The following is a 24,783-nucleotide window of genomic DNA, read 5'->3' as shown; positions in this document are numbered from 1 at the left end:
TAAATAAGACTGCTGAAAAATTAGATTGTAGATCTTTATATTTCAGTTCAAAAATTGATGTCTTATGCAATAAAACATTAATTTTCAAACATAAATATGAAAGTCCGCAATTTGATATTTTGGCAGCAATCTTTTATCACTGGTTTACAGATATTTACGCAAAAATGTGCTCTTTCCAAGACAAAAAATATAAGAGTTGTAAAAATTGTATATCTGTGAGTGTACAGCTTTAACTGTCCATTTAAAATTGGCCAGTACAAATTTACTTTGATATTAGTATAATACTGTTATATATTTATAAATCAATATAAAAACAATATTCTAAGATCTAAATGATAATAACTTTAAAAATGAAAAAAACGAATGAAGAAACATAAGTTCAAAATATGCAAATAAGCTGCACACTCACAGATTTACGGTTTTGACAGCTGTTCTATTTTTTTTGTCTTAAATGAGCAAATTTCTACATTCTTTTTTGCAAATCAGACTGCTGACAAAAGATCAGATCGCAGATTTGTAGATTTCTGTTCAAAAATTAATGTAATGGCATTCAACATCACTTCTTGAACTTAAATAAGAAAGTATGCAGTCTTATGACACTATTTTTCATGCATTTTCGCATAAATTGGCTCTTTCCAAGCCAAAAAATAAAGAAGTTCACTTCAATCTGTGAAAGTGCAGCTTTAAGTCAATCTTAATCTTAGGGTCATACATCATTGACTAAATTCACTCTATTGGTCAGTTAGCTGTACATATTATTCTCGATATATGAAAAAAAACACACAAAAAATAGATTCAAGAATAAAAGAAATATGCATCCTTAAATATATATTGCATATAAACAATTAATTATCTATTATAAAGTTAACCTGAGTTACAATGTTTTATCTATAATTGTTGCCATTTATATTTAATAGTTATATAATTATCATGTCTATCAAACAAACCAAAAAAATGTCATTAAATATTTGAGATAAGCACAGGCTGACACAAGAACTAAATATTTAAGTCACAGATGACAAGGCAAACAGTTCCTACCATGATATATATATATATATATTTATACACATGTATGTCAATAATTCTCGAAAATTGTTCCACCGCCCCCCCCCCCCCTCCCTCCCCCATCATGAATCTGCAACGCGTTCAGTAAAGATGTTTGCGGCGAACGTTTGCTGTTTGGTTTCCCGCTTAACGTATATGCGCTGCTTTGCAACAGAGATACAAAACAAAACGTTTGCGAGCGTTTTGTAAACGCTCGCCTGACTGAACGCACTGCTGATATCCTGGCCTCAGAACACTCTTTACATATCCCTCTTCCTCCGCTCTTTAAAATGATCCTCTTTTTGCCATTACTCTATCCTCTCCATTGAAGTTAGCCTGCAATTTAAGAAAGGAAAATTTTAATTTCACACAAAAATGGCACTTGTTTATAACAGCACATTTGGCATATGACAAGAGCACCACCTGCGGGTTCTGAACGCTCGTCTGATTATATCCTTTTATTGTAAATTTATTTCATATTGTACATTTGAAAGTGAATATTCCAATGTTTAAAAGTGATAGCTCTGATAGTTTGCTTGTAAGCCGCCTTCTAAGCACATTATTTTATTAAACTTAAAATAATTAGACTATAGTCCACAAATACTAAAATATCCCCCATCCTCCCCATTCCCTTCCAAATGAGTTTGATATATTGAAGGCATAATCCTTTCATTTTCTATGAAGAAGCTTAGTGTCCATTTCTCAAAATCAACCAAAATTCACGTTTTTTACCCTAAAAACAGGTGAGACTCAATATCTTTAGGGTATAATGTGAAGAAGGGTATAAGATGTACAAGTTCCCCAAGTTTCAAAGTGACAACTTTGATAGTTTTCATGTAACTGACCTGAACGCAAAACTTAACCCCAAGGCAAGGATAACAATCAAGTGATGACAATTGCTGCTTGTCATTTTTTTCAATAATGTATGAATTTAACAGTGTTTATTAAAGGGACTAGACACCAGATGATACAATTGCAAAAACATAGATAACTGTCAAAAACTTACATACAATTGATATACTAGTGAATAACTTTTAATCTTACTTTAATAGCTATATAACATTGCTTAAGACACAGCTTTTGCACATATTGTCGATATGAAACTTTCTGGGGTGTGTTTACCACATATAATATCCCAGTAAGTTTAAAAAAGCATCAGTATATTTATCTATATTCATAAATGGATATAATATAAACTTGGAAAACTTAATTCACTATTTTTACACAATGAAACCCAAATGAGATAGTCAAATGATTGCTCTGTTTATTTTAATCATGTAAAATTATTTATTATATACCCATCATTTATCCACACGTAATACATATCGCAAAATACAGTAGTCTGTATTCCACTCCAGTGTGCGAAATTAACGGTAGCCCGATCGCCCGTGGCGACGAAAAATTGACCCAGGCTACGAAAAAATCCATTAAGGAAGCCCGACTGGCGATGAAACCATCGGGCTTGTTGGTTAAAAAAAATTGTCGGGTAAATGTTTACCTCGACACCGTTGACCGACTTCCGGATAATCTCTCATTGTTATGGATATTTTCTGTTGCAGTAATCTCCCTTGTCAAGCAACAATACGCTATAAACTGCTTGAAAATAATTATTTTGATGGAAATCATATTTCGGACTGTCCTTACTTTTTTGTTTTAGTGAGATATTAAAGTTTGGATGTTGTTTTTTGTTGTGTGCGTTTTTGAAATAAACTTGGATTATTTAGTTACCGAAAATTATGAAATAGGTGTTTATAAAATCCTGTCACTAATGCCACCAGCAGCACATGTTGACAGGACTTCCATCCTCCCCCTTCATCAACAATCCTACTGCCTTGACAGAACCAGCCCCCCCCCCATCGAACCACCACCAGCCCCCCTGCCCCCTGGCAACACAGGACCACACAACCACCATACTTGCATTTTATACAAAATATAATAAGATATTGTACAGTTGCCATATCATTCCTTGTTTTAACCATATAAGGTACTCAAGATGCGTTTTTCTGTTTACCGGTGGGCTATGGAAATCTGGCTTGGGCTACAGAAATCTCAAAGTCTGTAGCCCCATTGGCTACCAGGTAAAAAAGGTTAATTTCGCACACTGCACTCTAGTGCACTTCAGCCGTTTTCAACTCTTGTGACGTCACGTCATAACAACTTTACAAGTGTCATTGCGTGATGTTAAAATGATGTCATAAAACAAAATAATGTGTCCTTAAAGGGACTGTGTCACAGATTTGCACCAAAAAAAGTTTTTTTCTGTAACGAATCTCAGGACAATTATCTAATAGAATGTGTTACACTTTGATGTCATAATTGTAAAAAAAGTACCAAAATGTAAAAAAAAAAGATTGTGTCGGAGAACGGGTCAAACCCACGTCGCAAAAATTAAAGTCCAACTTCACGTGATAACACCTTCTAGCCAATCACGCATGATTGAATGAATTCTACCTTGAACACATACCCAGTAATCTTTTTTAATGGAAAAATACTAAGTAACTGCTAAACTTAAATAAATTGTAAACTATGTGGTACTTCAATTAGTACGTTTAAATGCATTGTACACATCGATGCCTAGTTTATGTCATTTTTCGACAATTTGTTTTTTTTCGCTATTTCATCATCTGTGAGACAGACCCTTTAAAATGACATTTATTATGAAAACATGTGGCTTTTAAGTGATGTAACAAGTAAATTAGTAATGTATATATAATAAAAGGGTTATTAGTATGGCGTTTTGATCCGGGAGGCTTGTGCCTTGTGAAATCCGAATCTGCAAAAATCCACTCAAGTTAAATACAACCTCCCGGATCAAAACACAGTACTAATAACCCTTCAGTATTATCAGCCTTCTAAATGATCACATGACAGTTCTAAGGCTTATTTTAAAGAAATACTGTACTTGCCAACCTGGTGTCTAGTCCCTTTAAGTTTATGGCTACATTGCACACAAATAAAGTAGGTATGTTGCATGAACATAATCTTCAATAAAAAAAGCCTATTCAAAATATATTGTTGAATACTTCAATAATGTTTCAAATCTAATGGAAATCAGCCAACTTGAGGTAGTCATTCTTTTTTGAGACATTAACAAAATAAAAAGGCAATAAAAAAAGTCATATGCTCATTGACTTAAAGAATCCATGATAGCAAATTGATTGTTTAGTTTTATTCAATTACATAATTTAATCAATGACGTTCTAATGAGTTGGTCATATTTATGGAATAAGACAAATAACTATATCTTATACATGTGTATGTCAAAACTTTGCATTCATATATACATACCATTCAACTTTGTCATTGGTGTTTGTTGCATTTGCAAGTCTAGAAGAAGATGATGATGCTGGTGTTCTTAAAGAGTGTGTGATGGTGTTCTTGTAGTTCGAGTAGTTTTATTCGGGTAGCTGTTGTTGCTGATGTTTGTGTTTAGGATGAATTTGTTCTTGAAGCCGATGTTTTTGTAGTTGTCCCTGCAGGAAGTGTTGATGTTCTGGGGTTGAAGTTGTTGTTCTTGAAGATGGGGTTGGTGTTCATGTTCTAGTAATCAGAGTTGATCATAAATCTGGAGTTGCTTTTGTTTGTTTTTGTCAGAAGTATTGTAGTTCTTATACGCAGGGTTGTTCTTGTAAATTAAGTTGTTGTGTCAGGGGTTGTTTCAGGATCCCACTCAAATATGTCGAAGGCCTTAAAAATAAGAGAATGTGAAGCTGTGACAAGTTTTTTTAAATGACAAAAAAGTTTCACATTTTAATTATATTTTTTCTTATTAAATTTAAGTTAACATTTTATGCTAAAGTTTAGAATGTTACAGAATATATATATATATATATATATATATATCCCTCCTTAGTTGAACCACCACTTGAAAGATTAAAACTAAAATTGTCACTATCAAGATGTGTTTTATTACCCCCAATTAACCCCCTAATTCACTCCATTTGTTAGGTTTAGAAGTGTTACTATGGAGACCTTTAAAGCCAATATTTTTAAACTAGTATTTTGCTTCAAACACTTTCAACAGAACCTACCATAAATCAAGAGTTGAAGTGGGCCCTGGGCCCCTGACAGCCAAGAAAGAACTTTACATTTGCAGGGCTTGTGATTATTTTGATCACTGATATGATAACATGGACATAATAAGGCCTATACAAATCTTTGTTTACACCCATCTGAATTAATTTTTTTCTTCCTATTTTTTTTTTTGCGTTTTGATCAAAATGCGTTTTTTCAGAGACCTAAAATAATACCCTGATACAGGTCAGTTTGCTAAAGAATTATGGTCGTCCAAAAAAAAGTAATGCCTACCTATCTACCCTTTTTTGGGGGGATGTTAGTAGAAACTAAGAATATTTGTTTTGCCTAATCAAGGATTTAATTTGAAGACAGTTTTGCTGCATACTGTATATATTTTTACTTTATTACATTGCATTGTGTGGGAGTAGGATTTGATATATTGGTGCAAGGTATTTTGCTTATAACAATTCCAGGAAGTTTATCAAAATGCTAATCTTTATGCAAGATGTGTCATGTTTGGTGTCATTATTTTGCTTATAATTCACTTTTATATTCAATAATATATTGATAAATTTGTATCAATGTAAAAGTTTAATTTTTATTACAAGCAAATGAGGAAAATCAAAATAGTTCCTCAGTTGGTAAGATCCATCTACATTTCATGTCAGTATTTATCTTAGCTCCGCCCCTTTCACTGGACTTGACATTGCCCCTTTCATTGTTTTTGACATCTGATTGGCTGAGTTAAAATTGCCTTTTAATGTTCTTTATGAATGACAGTTTTATACAGGGAAAGCCTGGTTAATGTGACAATCATTATTCTGAAAATGGTGCTATAAATATGATTATAATAGGCTTATAATTTATTTAAGATAATAAACATAATCTGCAGTTATGCACTTTAATTGATCAAAATACATGTTCCTTAATTATGCTTAAAATATAAATCCTTATAATATTGGAAGAGATACATGACTGTCAATTTAGAATTGAACTTCAATTTCATAGCATTTCACAGAATTGATTAAAATAATTGCTTATGGTCATGTTGATTTATAGGCTAATAGCAAAGAGGGAAAAAAATAAGAAATATATATAATCATATGGAAAGGAAAAATTGAGGTGAATTTTATGTGAATATCTTAAATGTATAATTCTCCATTTTGCTAAAGTGGCTAATTGTTATTTAATTCAGATGTTTTTTTTTTGTGTTTTTTTGTACATTTTATTTTGGCATTTTGATATTATTTCAAGGATATTCTGGATATGCAATTTTAATGTATTTTGTTTGATTAAAAAATTAGTTTCTTTTTGTGTAAGAAAAGCCAGACAAAACTATAATTATTGTTATTATATGCAATTGTTTAAACCTGGGAGTAAGATAACATATTATTGGTCCCAGTTTAAACATAATTTTGCTTTAAGTGTTTATTCATTATTTTTACCAGCTTTCTTTGTACATTGCACTTAAAGCTGCACTCTCACAGATTGAACGTTTTGACAACTTTTTATTGTTTGCCTTGGAACCAGCCAATTTTTGCAAAAATCCATGGAACCTGTTATATACACAGTTATATAAATAAAACTACTAACAAAATATCCAAAAATGATATAATATGCATTTTCCTTAAAAAACATCAATTTTTCAAATAGAAAAATGTGAAAATCTACGATCTGATTTTGTCAGCAATCATAAATTTATTTGCAGATATCTAGGCAGAAATTTGCCCTTTCCAAGACAAACAAAAAAAAAGTTGTCAAAATGGTATATATATCTGTGAGAGTGCAGCTTTAATGTCATCTAACACCTAGATTTTAGAGTAATTAACAAGTCTTACTTTTTGTTTTTAATTTTAAGTTTAATTAGGTTATTATAAGGGCCCTTTCCATATCTTGATTAAGATTTTTTTTTTTGAAAAGTTTAATTATGTTCTCTCCTACTATTTTCTAATTGTGGACTTTTTGTTAATAGAGAATTTTATCTTCATTATCTCAACAACAACAGGATCAGAGTGGCATAAATGCAGCCACAGAGACAATTATAAACAAAAGACTTCTAAAATAGACCTGCCACATATGAAAAATTCATAACTATACATGAAATAGACTTAAATCATACTGGATTTGCAATTGCAATTGTGTTATTTGTTATCGCTGATTTAAAAGGAATACTATTCTTAGAATAAAGGAGTGGAAATCCTGAACAGAAGTCTCTGACTGTTGAAAAAACTACATCAGCCAACCTCAAATACTCTAAGGCTGACCAACAGTAATCTTTCAGTAGGAACTGAAAACAAGGAGGCACACTAGGGGCGCTACTGTGCTATTCCCCAGTCATTCAAAGTACCCCCTGTGAACGCGTTAGCGGACTTGCGCCCAATTCTTAGCAAAATATTGTGCATGAGTGTAGACATTAGACATATATATTTAAGATATATATAATCCAAATGTGAACTTATTTGACAGCTTCAAGGAATGGAGAGAACTCAGCGGATTATTTTGTTTCGCCAAGGCATGTAGGAAAATGAAACCCATTTCATCATAAATTGTTTATTCCAGTCACTTTAACAATAGTAAAATCTTTCAACTAAAAAAAATAATATTAGTGTCTGCAATTACAGAGTACCATCCACTCATGATATATTATCATTTATCATGGTGTAATTAATTAAGTCATTTTGACATCCTACTGTTAGTTTTAAAATAATATACTAAAGTAATAATTACCGGTACATGTACATTACCATGACAGTCATGCCAATGGGAAGACTTATTTAGGGACTGACATTATAATTCACCAGTCAATTGTAACCACAGCCCCCCCAGGTCCGGGGAATAGCCGGGACTTTGACTTTCGGTCCAGCCGACCCCGGGTAAAATCCCCGCCCTGCGGGGACGAACTGATGTTTAAACCCCGGCCAAATGCCCCCGCACCCCAGAGACTCTATAAGGTCCAATCTTGGCTTAATTTGGCCCTATGACAAAACCACCGCGGTCACCCGGCCCTGCGGGACCACCTGGAAAGTAAAAACACGGCCCTTTTCTCCGGCTATCCCCGGTATACCCCCGGACCTGAGTGGGGGGGGGGGGGAGCGTGGATACAATTGACTGGTGCATCCATGGGGAGACTTATTTAGGGATATAACATTGGCATACAATTATATAGTAATTAGTTATCCTGACATGTACTTTACACAGAATCGCTACATGGTGACAGTTACTCTGGGACGGACATTACATTTACATACACTATACTAATAGTATTTCTGACATGAACATTGCAAAGACACACACCAGACACCCTTAGGGTGACTTAATTAGGGACAGACATAACACTGATATACAATACAGTAATTAATTATCCTGATGTGTACTTTACATAGAATCCCTACATGGGGACAGTTAATCAGGGACGGACATTACATTAACACCACTATAGAAATAGTAATTCTGAAATGAACATTGCAAAGACACACACTATGGGGAAAGTTAATCAGGGCCTGCCACACTAAATTGATATACACTATATATAGAAATAGTTATTCTGAAATTTATGAACATTGCAAAGACATACCCCATGGGGACAGTTAATAAGGGACGGACATTACATTGACATACACTATAAAAATAGTTATTCTGATATGAAAATTGTAAAGACAAACACCATGGGGACAGGGATTTCAGGGATAGACATTTCATTGACATACATTATAGGAATAGTTATTCTGCCATTATCATTGTAACAACAAATGCCATGGGGACAGTTATTCAGGGACGGACATTACATTGATGTATACACTTTTATAAGTACTAGTTATTTTGACATATTAACATTTTAAGACAAGCGCCATGAGGACTGAGTTATTCAGAGACAGATGTTACATTGACTAGACTTAATTGACATACACTATAGTTATAGTTATTCTTACATGAACATTGCAAAGACACACACCATGAGAAGACTTATTTATGGACAGACATCACACTTGACAATAACCATATACTAATAATTATCCTGACATTTACATAGAATTGAACCATTGGGACAGTTATTCAGGGACAAACATATATTGACTAAATGACATTATACTATAGTAATAGTAATTCTGACATGTACATTGTAATGACACACCCAATGGTGACAGTTATTCAGGGACGGACATAACATTGACACACACTCCAGAAATTGGTATTCTCAAATGTACCTACAAAGAATCTCACCATGGGGACAGTTATTCAGGGACAAGCATTACAATTACATACAATATAGTATAAATAGTTATTCTAAAATGTACTTTATAACAAAAAATGACACTATAGTGACATTTATTCAGGGACGGACATTACATTTGACTTTCAATATATAGTAATAATCATAATAGTCATTCTAAAATGTAAGGTTCATTACAAAGACACGTGCCATGGGGTCAGTTATTCAAGGACGAACATTACACTGACATATACTATAGTAAGAGTTATAAGGACATTTAGTACAATGGAGAGATACACCCCATGGGAACAGCTATTCACGAACAGATATTACATTCATGTATACAACATACAAATTAATAATTCTGAGGACAGGTAGATTGAAAGTAATCACATCTTTGAAACAGTTATTTAGACCAATATAACAGTGACATATACTATAGTTATAATAATTAATGACATTTACATGGAAAAACACACACCATGGATACATTTTTTCTGAGGGAAGAATTTTACATCTAACAAGCACAACTATGCTACCAGAAAGTCCAAACAGTAATAAAAATATGTCAAAACATGCACATACGGAGTCAGTCATCCAATTAGACTTTTGAAGGTACAAGCCCGACTTCTAACACTAATGCTTGGCATTAATTTTTTTATCAAGCCCTACTAAATAAAATTTGGGCTGGTGTCAATTTTGACCACTGCAGTCAGCTAAATATGCCATTAATATATAATAATCATGCGCCAACCCGCAGATCATATATAGGCAAAACTGTTGTCTGTGTCATAAGAAGCTTACTAAATCTGAAATCTGGGGGCAGATCATGACAGTTTATATTGCATTAGGATGTTGAATGCGCAATTACAGGCAAAAGACTTTCATGAAAAGAATAAATACTTTTAAAAATAATGTTGTTTTTTCTCACCGTTTTTTTTAGGAGGGTGGGGAGGCCATGAATACCGGAGGCCTTACCTAGGGTCCTTGGGGTACAAGTCTAAAATAATAGACGTGTTATACGGGTTTCTTCCAATCCCCAATGTCTAAACGGGTTTGTGTAAAAACCGGAGGTGTTTGAAAAATATTGAAATTGTATTAAGTGCAGTATTTTATGGTTGAAATTGATCATAAAGGTTTATATTCATAATTTACCATACATGTACATGTAAAAGAAGTTATTTTGCACAAAACAAGCATTTAATGCATTAAACACATTTACCTTTCTAATAAAATGAAAGTTGACTGACACAGACATCAATTATGCCAAACGGAACAACTCGACACAATCGTAATAAGTCGGCCACCTCCGACAAGCTTCGAGATAGACCGTCAAACTCATAATTATTCGTTGGATACTTATTTTTTGTGTACGGAACTAATATAAAATAACATAATCTGGTAATATTACTTGTTTTTATGATATTTAATGGACGCAATATGCTTTAACCCGGAACAACTACCCACTTTTGGTACAAAACAATTTGTACATTAAGGATTTGCCATATCAAAAATCATAAAAAAATCTGTCAACGTACAATTATTTGGACTACTTGGGGTACGGGATCATTTGGCAGGGATTTTATCGGCAGTTTGTCCCCGCAGGACAAGGATTTTACCCGGGCTTGGCTTGACAGAAAGCCAAAGTCCCCGCTTTCTCCGGACCTGGGAAGGCTGTGATTACCGGAGGCCTTACCTAGGGTCCTTGGGGTACGGGATCATTTGGCAGGGATTTTACCGGCAATCCGTCCCTGCAGGACAAGGATTTTACCCGGGCTTGGCTGGACAGAAAGTCAAAGTCCCCTCTATTCTCCGGAACTGGGGAGGCCGTGATTACCCGAGACTGGGTGTATACCGGGGATAGCTGGGGAAAATGGGCCTTTGCCCGGGTTTACCTGGACCGAAAGGGACCCGGGGGGGGGGGGCGGTTACAACTGACTGGTGCATAACCAAGAGTTGTCCTACTTCTTAGCCACAGGTGCAAGTCACATAATCATTAATCGCCTTATATATGGGATAAGTGTATTAAGATATTCTTATTAAAATTGTTTGTGTCAAGTAGATCTACCTGTGTTCTTAGCTGATACCACAGGCGCAAGTCACATAATAAAAAAATCGGCCTATATATGTTTATAAAGATATCTTATTATAGTATATAGCCCATATAGAACATTAAAAAAAGTTTGTGTCAAGTACCTGTGGCTGATACATATTCAACAAGCCACACAAAAATGCAATATAATAAAATATATATGACTTACCATGGAAGTTAGGGATATATCCATTTTGCAAAACTTAGTGTCATTCAGTCATTCTGATTCATCGTTCTGCAAAGCTCGATGATTTTGTTTATCTTCTATGAAAAACAAAATAATTCGTCTGACACATTCGTAATTTTCCAGCATGATACATGTACCCTGGTATTGATTATTGTAATTGTATGTTTGTGTTAAACCGGTTTAAAGTCAGATTCAAGTACCAATAATAAAACAATTTTAAGTACCAATAATTAAACAATTTTAAGCAATATCATCTTTTTAACGTTACAACTCTTTAACGTCACGTATAATTTTCATTCCTGCAGTATTTTTAAAGACGGTTAAAAAAGGAAGATTATTATTTTTTTTTTAAAAAGGTTACATTACACTATTTCATAAGTTTCGAAATTAGTTAGTTACCTTTAATAATATCATTTACATAACTAACATGGTTGTTATAGTAAACATATAAGATACATAATTATGTAGTTACATTTGTTTTTGCTGTAAATGAAGTGCAATAATCGCGTTTAAAATCATAAATAGTCAAAACAGGTTTTGCTGGGTTTTTCTCCCGTAAAAAAACATTCATAAAATTTCTGTTGTTCTTTAAATATAAAGCAAGTATTTCAAAATCCTTAAACAAGTGATAATTAACATCATAACAATAATATAATAGCTTAGAAGTGGGGTTTTTACGGATTTTGCATTATCGGTAAAATCTTGGAGTTTTATCCCGCAGGAGAAAAACCCCGTACTGAAAAGCGGGTTTTTTTTGTTTCGCGTTATTTCACTTCCGGTGTCGAAGCATAATGCTCCTTTTGATATAAGATGTTGTTTTGAGCTAAAATAACTTGAATCGTGTATCATTGAAACCCCGCGGGATTTTTCCCCAGCTCTTGAAAAACGGGAGAAAAATCCCGCGGGATAGTGAAAAACCCCGTGTTTTTCTGCGAAAACCCCGCTGGGGCCCGAAGTTGGCGGGTCAATTAGACAAACTTCCAAAAACATTTCGCAAACAAAAAACACCAAAATCATACCTTAATGAAGCCTTCTAACTAAATTATAGGCCAGTATTCGATTACACCGTATTTAAAGGGTACTTGAGTTTGCGAAATCTAGGATTTGCAAACACAAATTGGAGGTCGTTTTAACTGTTACTTTAACTATAGCAACCTCTTTTTCAAAATGCTCCTTCATTTGGATCTTTTGACCACTTACTAAAATGTAGGACAATGGAATATTTATCAAGACTTGATGTTTTTTCATGAAATCTAAACCCAGCAACATATCATCTTCTATTGGTGCTACATAATTTTTTCATCAAATTCATTATCACCTAACCCTATCTTAACTGGACCTATAACTGCTCCCTGCATTTTCAGATCTCTACCCGCCGTGTTCATAGTGACCTTCCGCAAAATCGGAATATTACCAGTTAATTTTTTAAACATATGATCAGAAAGCAAAGTGACCTCAGCAGCAGTATCTATTACTGCCTCAATGTTTACTCCCTGAACTGAAATTGGAATTCTGAACATGGAATCAGAACGAACTTGTCCAATAAAAATAGTTGGTACAGGCTTTTGGCCACTATGAATCTCATGGGTCGTAGTTTGGCCTTCTACTCCGACCCGCTGTCGTTTAAATCACTCTCGACAAAGTTTACTTTCTTTTCATTTTTTTTGTTTTTACCTTAACCTGTTGCTTTTCAGGACAATCAGATTGAAAATGTCCTGATTTTCCGCATTCAAAACATCTCTTACCAGTAGACGTCGAGCGGAATGATGGTGAGGGAGATCTTTCCCTCCTTTTCTGCGGACAATCAGGCCTTATATGTCCCTTTTGATTGCAATGATAACATCGCACTGGACTTCTGTTTGGTGACATTGATTCAGATCGCCTGGTAGATTGTTTTGTGTCTAAAATTTGATCAATCTTACCAATGAGCTTGTCCATTTTTTCTTCCAATCTGGACACCCGATTCTCAAGCATTTCGCTTCGGGATGTACGAGAAATTTCCGCTATTTTTTTCTCTTCTGATACTTTTTTTTTTAACTGTTTTAGGTTTTCGATACATTAGGCTACGAGTGTGCATTGCCCACTTCATTTTGTCTAATGCTTGTGCAATAGTCACTGGCCTATCCCTTATTACGCTTTCCCCAGATATTTGATCTTGGGCGCCTAAACAAAAACGCAGTATGGACTGTTTTGTCATGTATTGTTCGGGAAGTTCCCGAAATGCCATACCCGCCAGTGTCAGGACTCTATCTGCCCAATCATCTAATGGTTCTTCTTCCATCTGTTCTGCACTAGAGAAAGTTACCATAGCTGTGTCAGTTAATTCTTTATAACCGAACCTACTTGATAATTTCTCTACCATCATCTGAAATGGTATCTCACCATTCTTGGTATGAATAGTGTAGAACTCACTTGCTTTGCCCGTGAGACTCAGATAGAGATAATCCAACTTCTCTTCATCTGTCCATTTTCCCTTATCATATACTTTGTGAATTTTGTATAAAATGCTTGCCAACTGCTATTTCCATCAAAGGATATGTTCTTGGGCAAATGTTGGAACCCCTTATCACATTCTTCCTTTCTTTTTGTGGGTCTAGGTCCCCTTTGTCTAAATCCATACCCACCCAAATCATCAAACTGGGACTCCCGCCCTAGAGATTTTTTCTCTACCTCCTCCTCCCTGAAAATAGTCTTTGTGGCACCGGGCCCTTTTTGTTTCGCCCCTAGCCCCCCAAAATCATCAAATTGGGACAACTCCCGTCCAAGAGTAAATTTTGGAACACTTCCCCCATTATCCTCTTTGAACCTACCCGGAATCGGGTTTGGATATTTATTTGCCATTTCTCCAAATGGTAACCCCCTTCCCTGAAAGTTACTTGGAGTATGAGTAGGAGTAATTTGCTCGGTTTTCAAACCCTCCCTATCAAAACTGGTATGTGGTATACCTTGATACCCTGGTTGATACCCCATATAACCTGGAAACATGCCGTTCATTCCCACACCCTGTTGCAATTGGGGGTGCATCATGTATGGGTGCATAGGATATTGATACATCCAAGGTGGTTGCATGTTTGGGAATGCACCCATTTGATACGGAAGGGTTGATTGCATTGGTGGATAAGATTGATAGGGATTCGATGTTTGCATTGGTGGCTGAGATTGGTATGTATTAGGTGGCTGCATTGACATATGGGATTGGTTCGGTATTTGCATTGGTGGCTGAGATTGGTATGTAGTAGGTGGCTGCATTGACATATGGGATTGGTTCGGTAGTTGCATTGGTGGTAACAAGTTCTGGTTTGCCATGGAATAATGTTCAAATGTCTGAGGTAATGTGGCCCCATATTTCCTGAATGTTTATTTAATTGAGCTTTTGGGAAGGTATCTGTAATATCTTTTTCAATGACCCTACTTTGCTCTGGAGGGCCCTGTAAATTTGCGGTACCAATAGCATTGGTAATTCTCTCCATCGCTACGCGTTGCGCTTGCAAAGCACCCTCCCCTGACTTTTCCTCTACCTCTTCCTCCTCATCACTCTCTATCGCTTGATTACACAAGCCCTTTCCTGTCTCTCCAAAATACACTTGATCCCAAAATTCTTGGGTTACCCTCAAACCAGATATTGCCTTAATGTCATCTTTTGTTACCACTCCGCATTCCCCTCTTATTGCTAATATCTTTAATGCTATTTTTGGGCCAATGCCTGGCAACATACGCAATTCATCCGAATCCGCATTATTTAAGTCAACTTTTTCTATGCTTTCTGCCATTTTACTTATTTTCCCCTCCAAATTGTATTGGAATTTATTTTAACTATAAACTTGTACCGGTTTTACAAACTTAAATTAGATGCTGATTTTAAGGATCAAATCCAAGTTCTTGGAATAAGTTTTTATTCCCAGAAGAAGATCAATACCTCAGTAACTTTTTATTAATCCAGTTCCAATATTTTGGAAATAATAAATGGATTGTACAACTGGACACTTTTTTATAGTTTTAATTTCTTAATAATTACAATATAATTCAGTTGATCTCAAAATATCTATTATAGTTATGTCACAATTTCAAAATACCTACGTGTTTCCTAAGAACTTAGGAACAGTCCACTTCTCCTTGAAAAATATTCTTGTACTGCTAGACTGTTATGTTAGTCTCAAACGGTCATAATTACCAAATAACTGGTAGATATAACAAGCACAATCCAAATGTCTTTCTCCCCAGTTTACACAATGCAATGACTAAGTAATTGGTAATTCAATATTTTAAAATTTTAATTATATAGAATTATCAATAATTTAGAATATCTATTCCAACACTGGAAATTTACTTAAACAATATTTGTATTGGACACCTGTTGGTTTGTTTACACAGATAAGAAGTTATTGACAATGATTATGTCCCAACTTGAATCCTTTTTGACACCAAGTAGTATTTAGTGACAGTTATTTTATTTGACACCGAGTAGTATTCACTGACAATTGTTTGTAATTTGTCAGACATCCAATATCCAACAATTTGGATGTGATGTTTAGTTTAAACTTTAACTTACTTCACCGTCAAAAGTCAGCAACTGGCGCCCTCAGGTATAGGAGAGCTGAATATTCCCCAACTTATGGCGATGAACAAGCCACTTCCGGTCAACGAAACGTCACTTCCGGTTAACGTCGGAATGTAATATGCATGAAATACGCACTAATTCTACAAGACATGCATCAAAAATATGTCAGTAAATAATTTTTAGTGCAAACAAATTAGATGAAATAGAAATATTCAACGGAAAATCTCCCGGCAAATTTCCAAATATCAAATTATAAATTATGATATAAAAAGGCCAATAATTGGTCTATTTCAATTGCATGTTATACACAATTCATTAATCCATTGTATTTTCAACATTACACTGAGCAGTTATTGCAATATTATAATTTGAAAATACAACGGAAGCCTGTCCCGATAAATTTCAAAGTGAAAAGTATCAGAATATTAAATCCTGAAATAACGGACCAAAATATCAACAGTTGGTCCAAATCAATTGCAATTCATAAATATAACATACATCCAATGTATTCTCAACATGTCATTGAGAAATAATTGCAATATAATGATTTGAAAATCTTGAAACACAAATTTTCAAGATGGCTGCCAACCACAAAATTGAGACTTTTTGGCAACAATTTAAACGCAGGTAAAATGTACCAGTTTAAGTCGCAGCGCCATTATTGTGATCCCGACATAATAACTAATATCCATACAAACATACCTGATAAAGATGAGCACTAGCGTCGAATCTACGTATAGGATGATGATGGATATAAGATGATCGTCAGAAGTAATAAGTCCGTCAGGTCTCAGTCGTGGTCAGTCAAAGTCTGTCTGTTTCCTGCTAGCTGGTTCTCCACATCAGCTTCTATTAGACTGGTTATCATAAATAAATAACGTGACTGGTTCCCAGATCACAACACAATTGTTGGCAGTTGTGCGACTATATGTTCCCAACTCAAAAAAGTATATCCCCAATTTGAACGTAAAATATCAACGAATCTTTTCAAAATAAGCCAAAACGCCCTTACACAACCACTTATGTTCAACAGGAATCCTTGATGATCTTTTTCAATGGGGAAGTGGTGTAAAGTGCATTGGCGATCAGTTTCGCTCAATAAAGTAGCATGCCAAAACCATGGGTTTGAGCGTACCAATTACATTTTTCAGCATCAAATTGTTGGAATTAGCATTATGTCCGGCCAAGATTTTGTTGAAAACAATAACTACTCTGAAGAACATTAAAGTAAATACCTGAACACCAAAGGCAATTGCGAAGAAGCTTGCGGTCGTGCCGGTCCAGCCATGGGAGGCTGCTGATGATTCTGAACCCTGTTTCGGTTCTTATTATTTCGTCTGCCCATTTCTCATCCACTTCCATGAACAGCCGAACGTTTTCTTATTTTAGTTTATTAATACAGTTCCGACAGCACACAATTACATAACATAAACATCTTTAATCCTTTGTTTTTGACGTGTGCCGCTTAATTACCACTGACACTGTGACACTGATGTTATTTAATTTAAAAGACTATTATCTTTATTAGTTCCAATGATTGTTTTGAAGCATACTGTATAGTGATTTATAGATATTTAGATACGTGAAACCTCTTCAAGCTTCACAAAATAACGTCCTTGCACCAATTATAATGTCGTATCTGTAAAACAGACATAAGTTGTCAATGTAAACAATCTACTTTCGATTTGAAGTTTACAAATATGCGATGCCCTATTACAAGTTTAAGGCTACACTCTACTAAATTGAACTGTGGTATCGTTTCAACGTTTTGTAAATACACGTTTACCACGATAATAAATAATTTATTGATGCAAGCAGGAATGTTACTGAGTTCTGTTTAATGTGTTATCACATGTAGGAAATTTTCTTTTATTTGATACCACAATAAAAACCTCTGAATTTAAAAGTTTAATAAGCGTACCAACAGAAAATAAGTGCTTTTTCATTTTATTATTTCAAGCTTATCAGCCTAAATTTGGAATATATAGTTAGTGCATTAGCTCGAATGTATGTTACGCTTGCGATATTTCAAATATAATATAATGCAATTCTGGTGATAAGGGATAATTAACCATTTAAATGCACTAGGAAATGTATCTGTGGCTCGAAATACAATTGCACGTTGCTATACATACATATGCACAGAAATATTTTTTTATTGAATTTACGTCATTGAGAGGCGTGACGATTGAAATGGTTTTTAAAACTGTAAAATAAATGTTTTCTCAAAACTATTGCACTTTCATCGAATATTTACCAAAACTCAGTGCATCAAACTGACCATGCTAGTTTTAAGTTGTCATTACGCTTCATATTATTCGATGCAATATTGTACGTTCTAAATTGTAGTTTGTTACAGATATTTCAAATTTATTTATTAGTTTTCCCCCATTTTATTATTTGAAATAAATATCAAAGATGAAAGTTTAAAAAAAAAGTTGGGGTTAGAACAATTTTCAATCAAAAGGCTTTCACCGCAATGTAAGACATCCATTTTGCTAAAATACCAATATTATTATAACTATTACTAGACTGTACACATTTTAGCGCAAGGTAAAACAAATATATAGTACATACATTTCTAGTAAAAAGAAAGGCAAAAAAACAACATCATTAATTTGTGCTCAAAGGCGTACGTTATCATTTTGTAAAAGTATTTCTACACTATGAATATTTTTTGTGGAAAAACATTCAAGACAACCCAATCATCAATGTCTTGTGGTTTTGTTGTGGTTGCTTCTATTATACGAAATATGCTTGCATTTTTGTAACAGGAAATTACTTGATTTCACTATATTTCACTATTTTATTGGATATCGTTCTTAAAATTGTACCATCACGACAACACAACATTTGCTGAGAATGTTGGCACATAAACATATTTATACGGGTATTGTCGACAGATCCCCCCCATATATATTTCTTTCTTTTAAAAAAAAATATAAATGAATAGAAATGAAAAGCTAATGCTTAGGTTGTTTCTCAAAACTAAATTGAATATGAATTTGTAAACATTTCGATGTTTAGCCTTCTCAATCCAATGTTACAATGTGGAGGCACTTAACTGGTATTTATTGAATATGATGTATTGTAGATTGACTCATCCGTGCTTGTCTGTGTTGTTAAGGTTGTTCAGTTCTAACACACAGCTCAATGATGATTATATAAACAATGATTAAAAACAAACGAATATACATTTTATTTATTAAAATGTTCAATAAATATGACAAGCAATACTTGGAAAAGCAATACTGGGAAATGCACTATTGGTAATTGAAATGAGATCAATAAATTAACAATCTTGATATACATATACGATGGTCTGTATACTGTTTTAAAAAATGACCTAGAACGCATAACTTGAATAAGTTTTATACTTGAATAATTATTAAAAACTAATCATTTACCGTCGATTTTTCTTATGTTATTGTCAATTAATATTTTTAAGTGTTTTGTTTGAATTGTTGTCTAGTGTGTATATATTTATTCATAATGGATAACATTAAGTTTCATCTGATAATAATAAAATATCTAGCCAAGTAAACAATTGTCGTAAGAGGTAAACTCAAGTTATTACAGAGGAGGTGAATGAACCATTAAGTACTTAACTTATCATTTAATACACACACACTAGCAATATATAATTACAATAAACGAACACTAGAAAATGTACGTACGTTGGTTGCACACCAATCAGACAGTTTAATTATCATGTAACTGTTTCGTTTAATGTAAAAAAAATCTTACTCAACTTGAGAACCATGGTCACAAACTGTATTTAAAGAGGGCTGAAATAAAACTGTATGTTTGGTGTTTCCTTTTTTTTCATGTAAATCCATCAGAAAGTATAACATCACCATTGTATCAGCATATGCTCCTCGGACCTCTTCATTTCCCTCACATTGCTGTTTAAACTGTTCTATTTCTTTTTGTTGTTTACTAGTGTTAGCAAGCAATCCCCGTCTTTCTCTTTTCAATGATTCCGCCTTCTGTTTGTGTTTATTTTCAACTTCACGCAGTCTTTTGTCAAAATCACTGTCGTTTTGATTGTGTCTCTGTTTTAAGCTACTTACATCACTCCTTATCCGATTCAACTCACTTTGATGTTTCAAAAACGTCATGAGAAAACCAAGTGTTTGTGAAAACAATACCTGCATTAAGAAATTGAACTAAACCGTTTCAATATAGAACCAGTAGTTGTAAGTGAGATTAATGTATAATCGTAATAACGATTTTAAAATAATCGAACACATATTTTAATAACCGAGTTTCTACATATAATGGACATGTTGCCCTACTATTTAATGCCACAAGCGCCCATACTCTTTGGTAGAAGTTGTGTATATCCTGGGAGTTCAAAGTTTGCACTCCGCCGTCTCTTCTCATAAAGGTGCCTTGAAGTTTGCTGTAGAGCTTCTCCTTTTTCCGTAGACAATGATACATATCACAACGGAGTACTATCCTGCTTTATCTGTATTTGTATATTCAGTTTAAATTACAGTGACAAATTATGATTGCATATATACGTTTTATGTTGTATTGATGAAACAAATCTGAATTAAATATCCTATTTATATATATAAAATAGTAAAGTGCCGATTAAAGAATCTATATAATAAAATAATAAAGTAACATCACATGGGTATTCTTTCTTTAATAAGCCGACCGGTTTCGCTTGTAGCTCAAGTGCGTGTGTGCGTGCATGCGTGTGCGTGTGTGCGTGTGTGTGCGTATAATGTAAAGTTGAAATGCCTCAATACACAAAAAAGGAACATTATCACCTTTTATATGTGATTTACCCGCTAAGTATCCGTTTTCATCTGCTACGGGTATAAAGGCGACGGAGTAGTCGTTTGGAAATACAATCTTTGATTGCATCATCAATTTGAATCCGAAGACGATCTTCTAGCGATTTGACCAATTGACCAAAAGCTGGAACCCCTCAGCCTTTCACGTGACTTAGGGTTAGAAAAAGAGATGTGACAGTCCTTTTTCAAAAGAACTCCCATGTGGTTTGCCCGTTTATTAAAAAAGAATACTGGAAATGAGAGAGAAACAATTAAAATGAACCTTTGAAGTACCGTGAATCAATTATTTATTCGATGTTTCTTAAGGCCAAAACTAGGGATTCTTATAAAAGACAACAATTCCTCTGCTGGAACACTTGCATATCCTGATTTGTGTTGTAAGATGTTTAAACGCCTATCCAAAGTATTCAGCTGAACGTCGATCGCATTTTAAATGTAAATACGTATGTGAAAAACTACAGAAACAAGCTCAGTAGCAAACAGTTTAAACATAAACCCGGTTTAATGGCACTGGGTAAACGCCAAAGACTTAGAACACAAAAACAAAAAGTCACAAAGTAACAAGAAACATGGAAGAACAGCACAAAACTCAACAAAAATAAATGCATACATACTATATATAAAAAAATGTATGTTTATCAAGGATTGTTAGGTACGGCCTTGGAACGGTCAGTAAAATGTAAATTTACTGGTTTTTTTAACCAGTTTAAGTGCACAAACCTCACTCTTATCCCAACAATTCTAAATAAAGAAAAATGTAAAAGGTAAATCTTTTCAAAGTAAGTTCGTGTTTGAGTTTACCTCTATCATTTACTCCTATGAATAGCCCTCCATTCTCATGGTTGCTGACAAAAGCTGACACATATTTCGCCACGTTGGCACGAAATTCATTGTGGATAAACCCTGGACCTCCTTTGAATTCTGTGATACGATCCTCCGCTCAAATATGTTCTCCAATACTAATACAAAGAGGCAAATATTTGAACGAGAAAATCAATCATTGTCGATCCAGTGAATAGATAAATTACAAATGTCAGTATTGACGACGTCTTTATACACTTTATGTGTAGGCATAACCACTAGCGGATTTAAATCATCCAAGTTTACCTTTTATGTCGATATCGGAGAAAAAAGTAATTAAAAATGCCCTATTTTAGATTCCAAATCGTTAAAATCTTCTTCGGTTTATATGCTATACACATTTCTCTTCTTAGCGAAAAGCGAACGCTAAAAGGTTGCGCCCTTATACATGAATGCCTCGGAGAACATCTATCAAATTGGAAAATATAGTTTTGCATGGACAATTGTTATGGGTTTGCGTTTACCAAATACAATTAAAATTTTACCTAGTTGAAATTAAAATAATCCCTGAAGTTTGGTTGAAAACTACAGTATATATAAGTACCTGACCCAAGTTTCTCGCAAATTCTCGAGTGCGCACCTAAACATCAAAGGCAGATGAGAAAAAGTTCGTGCCTGCGCTGGTCCAGACATGGGAGGCTTTGGCTGATTCCGATCCTAGATTTGAGTATTTATATTTCTTCTTCCCATTTCGCAAGCACTTCCATTGGAAGTAGAACGTGACATTCTTCTAAAATCATCCCTGCCTCCCTAAATCAGTTTATATATCCTGCTTTAAATGATTAACGCTGTTCTGACAGCAAACATATATATGTGATAAGAACATCTGTTAATTAACACGTTGTTCGTGACGTGTGTCACTGTGACAATTTTAATGCCAATTTTGAAGTATTTAGTTATATAAGAAGTATGTTTTCACAAAACTCACAAAGTAAGCGTGAACTTCATCAATAATAATCATTAATTGCACAATAAGACACAAGTTGTCAATGTAAACAATCTACATTCGATTTAAACTTAAAGTTTAATAAAACGAGATACCCTATAACATGTTCAAGGTTGCACTAAACTAAATTATCCTATGGTATCTTTTCTACGTTTCGTAAGTCCATGTACATGTTAATGAAAATGATAAATTATTTATTGATACAAAGTTTGTGACTTTCAATAGGAGGATCCTTTATTGCATTATTTTTTAGCTTAACAATTTAAAAACAATCCGTTATTTCTTTCTTTAAAAATAGATATTCAAGCACAATTTTGACCATATCGTGATAACATAAATCCGAATGTTAGTTACGATTTCCTTAGATTAATAATATTGTAACGTGCGACGTCAAATACGGCCAACAGATCCCTTCAGAGAAAAGCATGTTCTACCCTGAAGTGGTCCGCTGGTCTTTATATAGAGTAAATTCTCAATCCACACAGAGCCCGGGCTTTACTAATTTGCACATTACCAATCATACGTACTATGAACGTACTTATCTATAACAGAATGTTATGCTATGAACGCATATCCGCCACCTACAGAGGACCGTTACAATATGCTAATACTGGCGTTAGCGGATACATTATCAGAACAATCAAAATGCACAAAGAAATTTATATGTGGCGCGAAATATAACTGAAAGTAGCTTAACATGTTAAGGCAAGTTACATACAAAAGTTATATCATAAATTCCCCTAATGACGCTTGTTATCGAGGGACATGACGATTGGAATGCTTTCTTATTTTTTTTAAAATAATGGCGTACTTAAAAACCTTTATCAAACGTTCACCAAAAGTTATTTTATCAAGCTGACCAAGTTTGTTGTGCTTACTGTTGTCTTCACGACTCTCAAATCTAACGTTTAAGTGTTCATATTGTATGCAATATTGTACGCCCAGAATTGTTGATTGTAACAGAAATTCCGATACTAATATCATTGTTTTTTTCCTTAAGCAATTTCAAATAAATCCCAAAGATGATAATGTCATCCAGATGGATCAAATTTAATCGTTTATGATTTTAGATTAGTGAAATTTGTATTGTTCACGTTCCCTTAATCTTTGGGCTCTTAAGTTTTCAGTGCAAAGGCAGCATGAAACTTGGTACGCCTATGCTGAACGAAGATTACAATGAAAATAATGTATGTCATTTTATTGTCATTAAATCGTGAAAAATACTCAAAATACCCCTTTTTGGCAGGATCTTGGCATAACACAAAATGTATAAAAGATGAAAGTAAAAAAATGAATATGTACTTAATCCCTTATTAGTTTGAAATAAACTGTGGTCTTTATGGCGACTGGATCCTGCAATAACTTATAAAGTACGAACGCATTGAATGTTGATACAAGGCCCTTAGGTATGTTGTATTTCATTTTTATAATCACCCCAAGTCATGGACAAATACATATGAAATAAAATTCACCTTCGATATCTCTTTGATCACTACATAAACCGTATTTTTTTCTTCACGTTGAATACAATAACGGTTATATTGTCTCGCTTGAGTACTTAGAGAATGAGCTTAATATCTATGTTTACAGACAATAGTTGAGTGTTATTCTACTTTGAAGAATCTCTGATTTTAAAAGCATAACTAAATAGTGTGGTCTACCATCACAACTGAAGTGGAAGATGAACCCTTTCTGGGCAGGAAATCACGTTGAACACACAAACTATGCAAAAGTATGACAATAATGTTGTTCAGTCTTGTTTGATTGAGTCTGGTCATAGAAAACAGTGAAATGTGCAACATAACAAATGACCATTTTAGCTTTTTTTTAATATTTCTTGTGTCAAATGAATGAGCAATATGAAGGGATTGGCGTTAGCGTCAGCTTTATCATATCGGATCATCATGAATCTTGATGACACGTGCGATTTTGAGAATGATCACCCCCAGTGACCCTGGAGTTACAATGTTACTTAACATTAAATATAGTTGGTTAATTTCTTGTGCGGACAATTCACAAGTATTATCATCAAAACATAATAAAAGGAAACTTGGTGGTAT

At 34.2% G+C, this 24,783-nt stretch overlaps 1 protein-coding gene and 1 long non-coding RNA gene across 2 annotated transcripts in view; both read right to left on the bottom strand.

Moving 5' to 3' along the window:
- LOC128205914 (uncharacterized) overlaps positions 1–17,765 on the bottom strand; it is a 29,985-nt gene extending 12,220 nt beyond the window's left edge. Inside the window, exon 1 of the mRNA XM_052907972.1 lies at positions 17,344–17,765. Coding sequence (XP_052763932.1) covers positions 17,344–17,453 — 110 coding nt within the window. The 5' untranslated portion in view covers positions 17,454–17,765. The remainder of the gene's footprint in view (positions 1–17,343) is intronic.
- On the bottom strand, positions 1,151–11,732 carry LOC128205918 (uncharacterized). The gene is made up of 3 exons (XR_008256348.1): positions 11,533–11,732; positions 4,333–4,731; positions 1,151–1,380 (listed from the first exon to the last, which is right to left on the bottom strand). It is a non-coding gene; the product is annotated as an uncharacterized LOC128205918 (long non-coding RNA).
- Positions 17,766–24,783: the final 7,018 nt, after the last annotated feature.

This window comes from Mya arenaria, chromosome 10 (genome assembly GCF_026914265.1).
Source record: "Mya arenaria isolate MELC-2E11 chromosome 10, ASM2691426v1".
Taxonomy (NCBI): domain Eukaryota; kingdom Metazoa; phylum Mollusca; class Bivalvia; order Myida; family Myidae; genus Mya; species Mya arenaria.
Note: the sequence above shows the minus strand (reverse complement) of the source record. Positions and strands in the feature narration are given on the sequence as shown.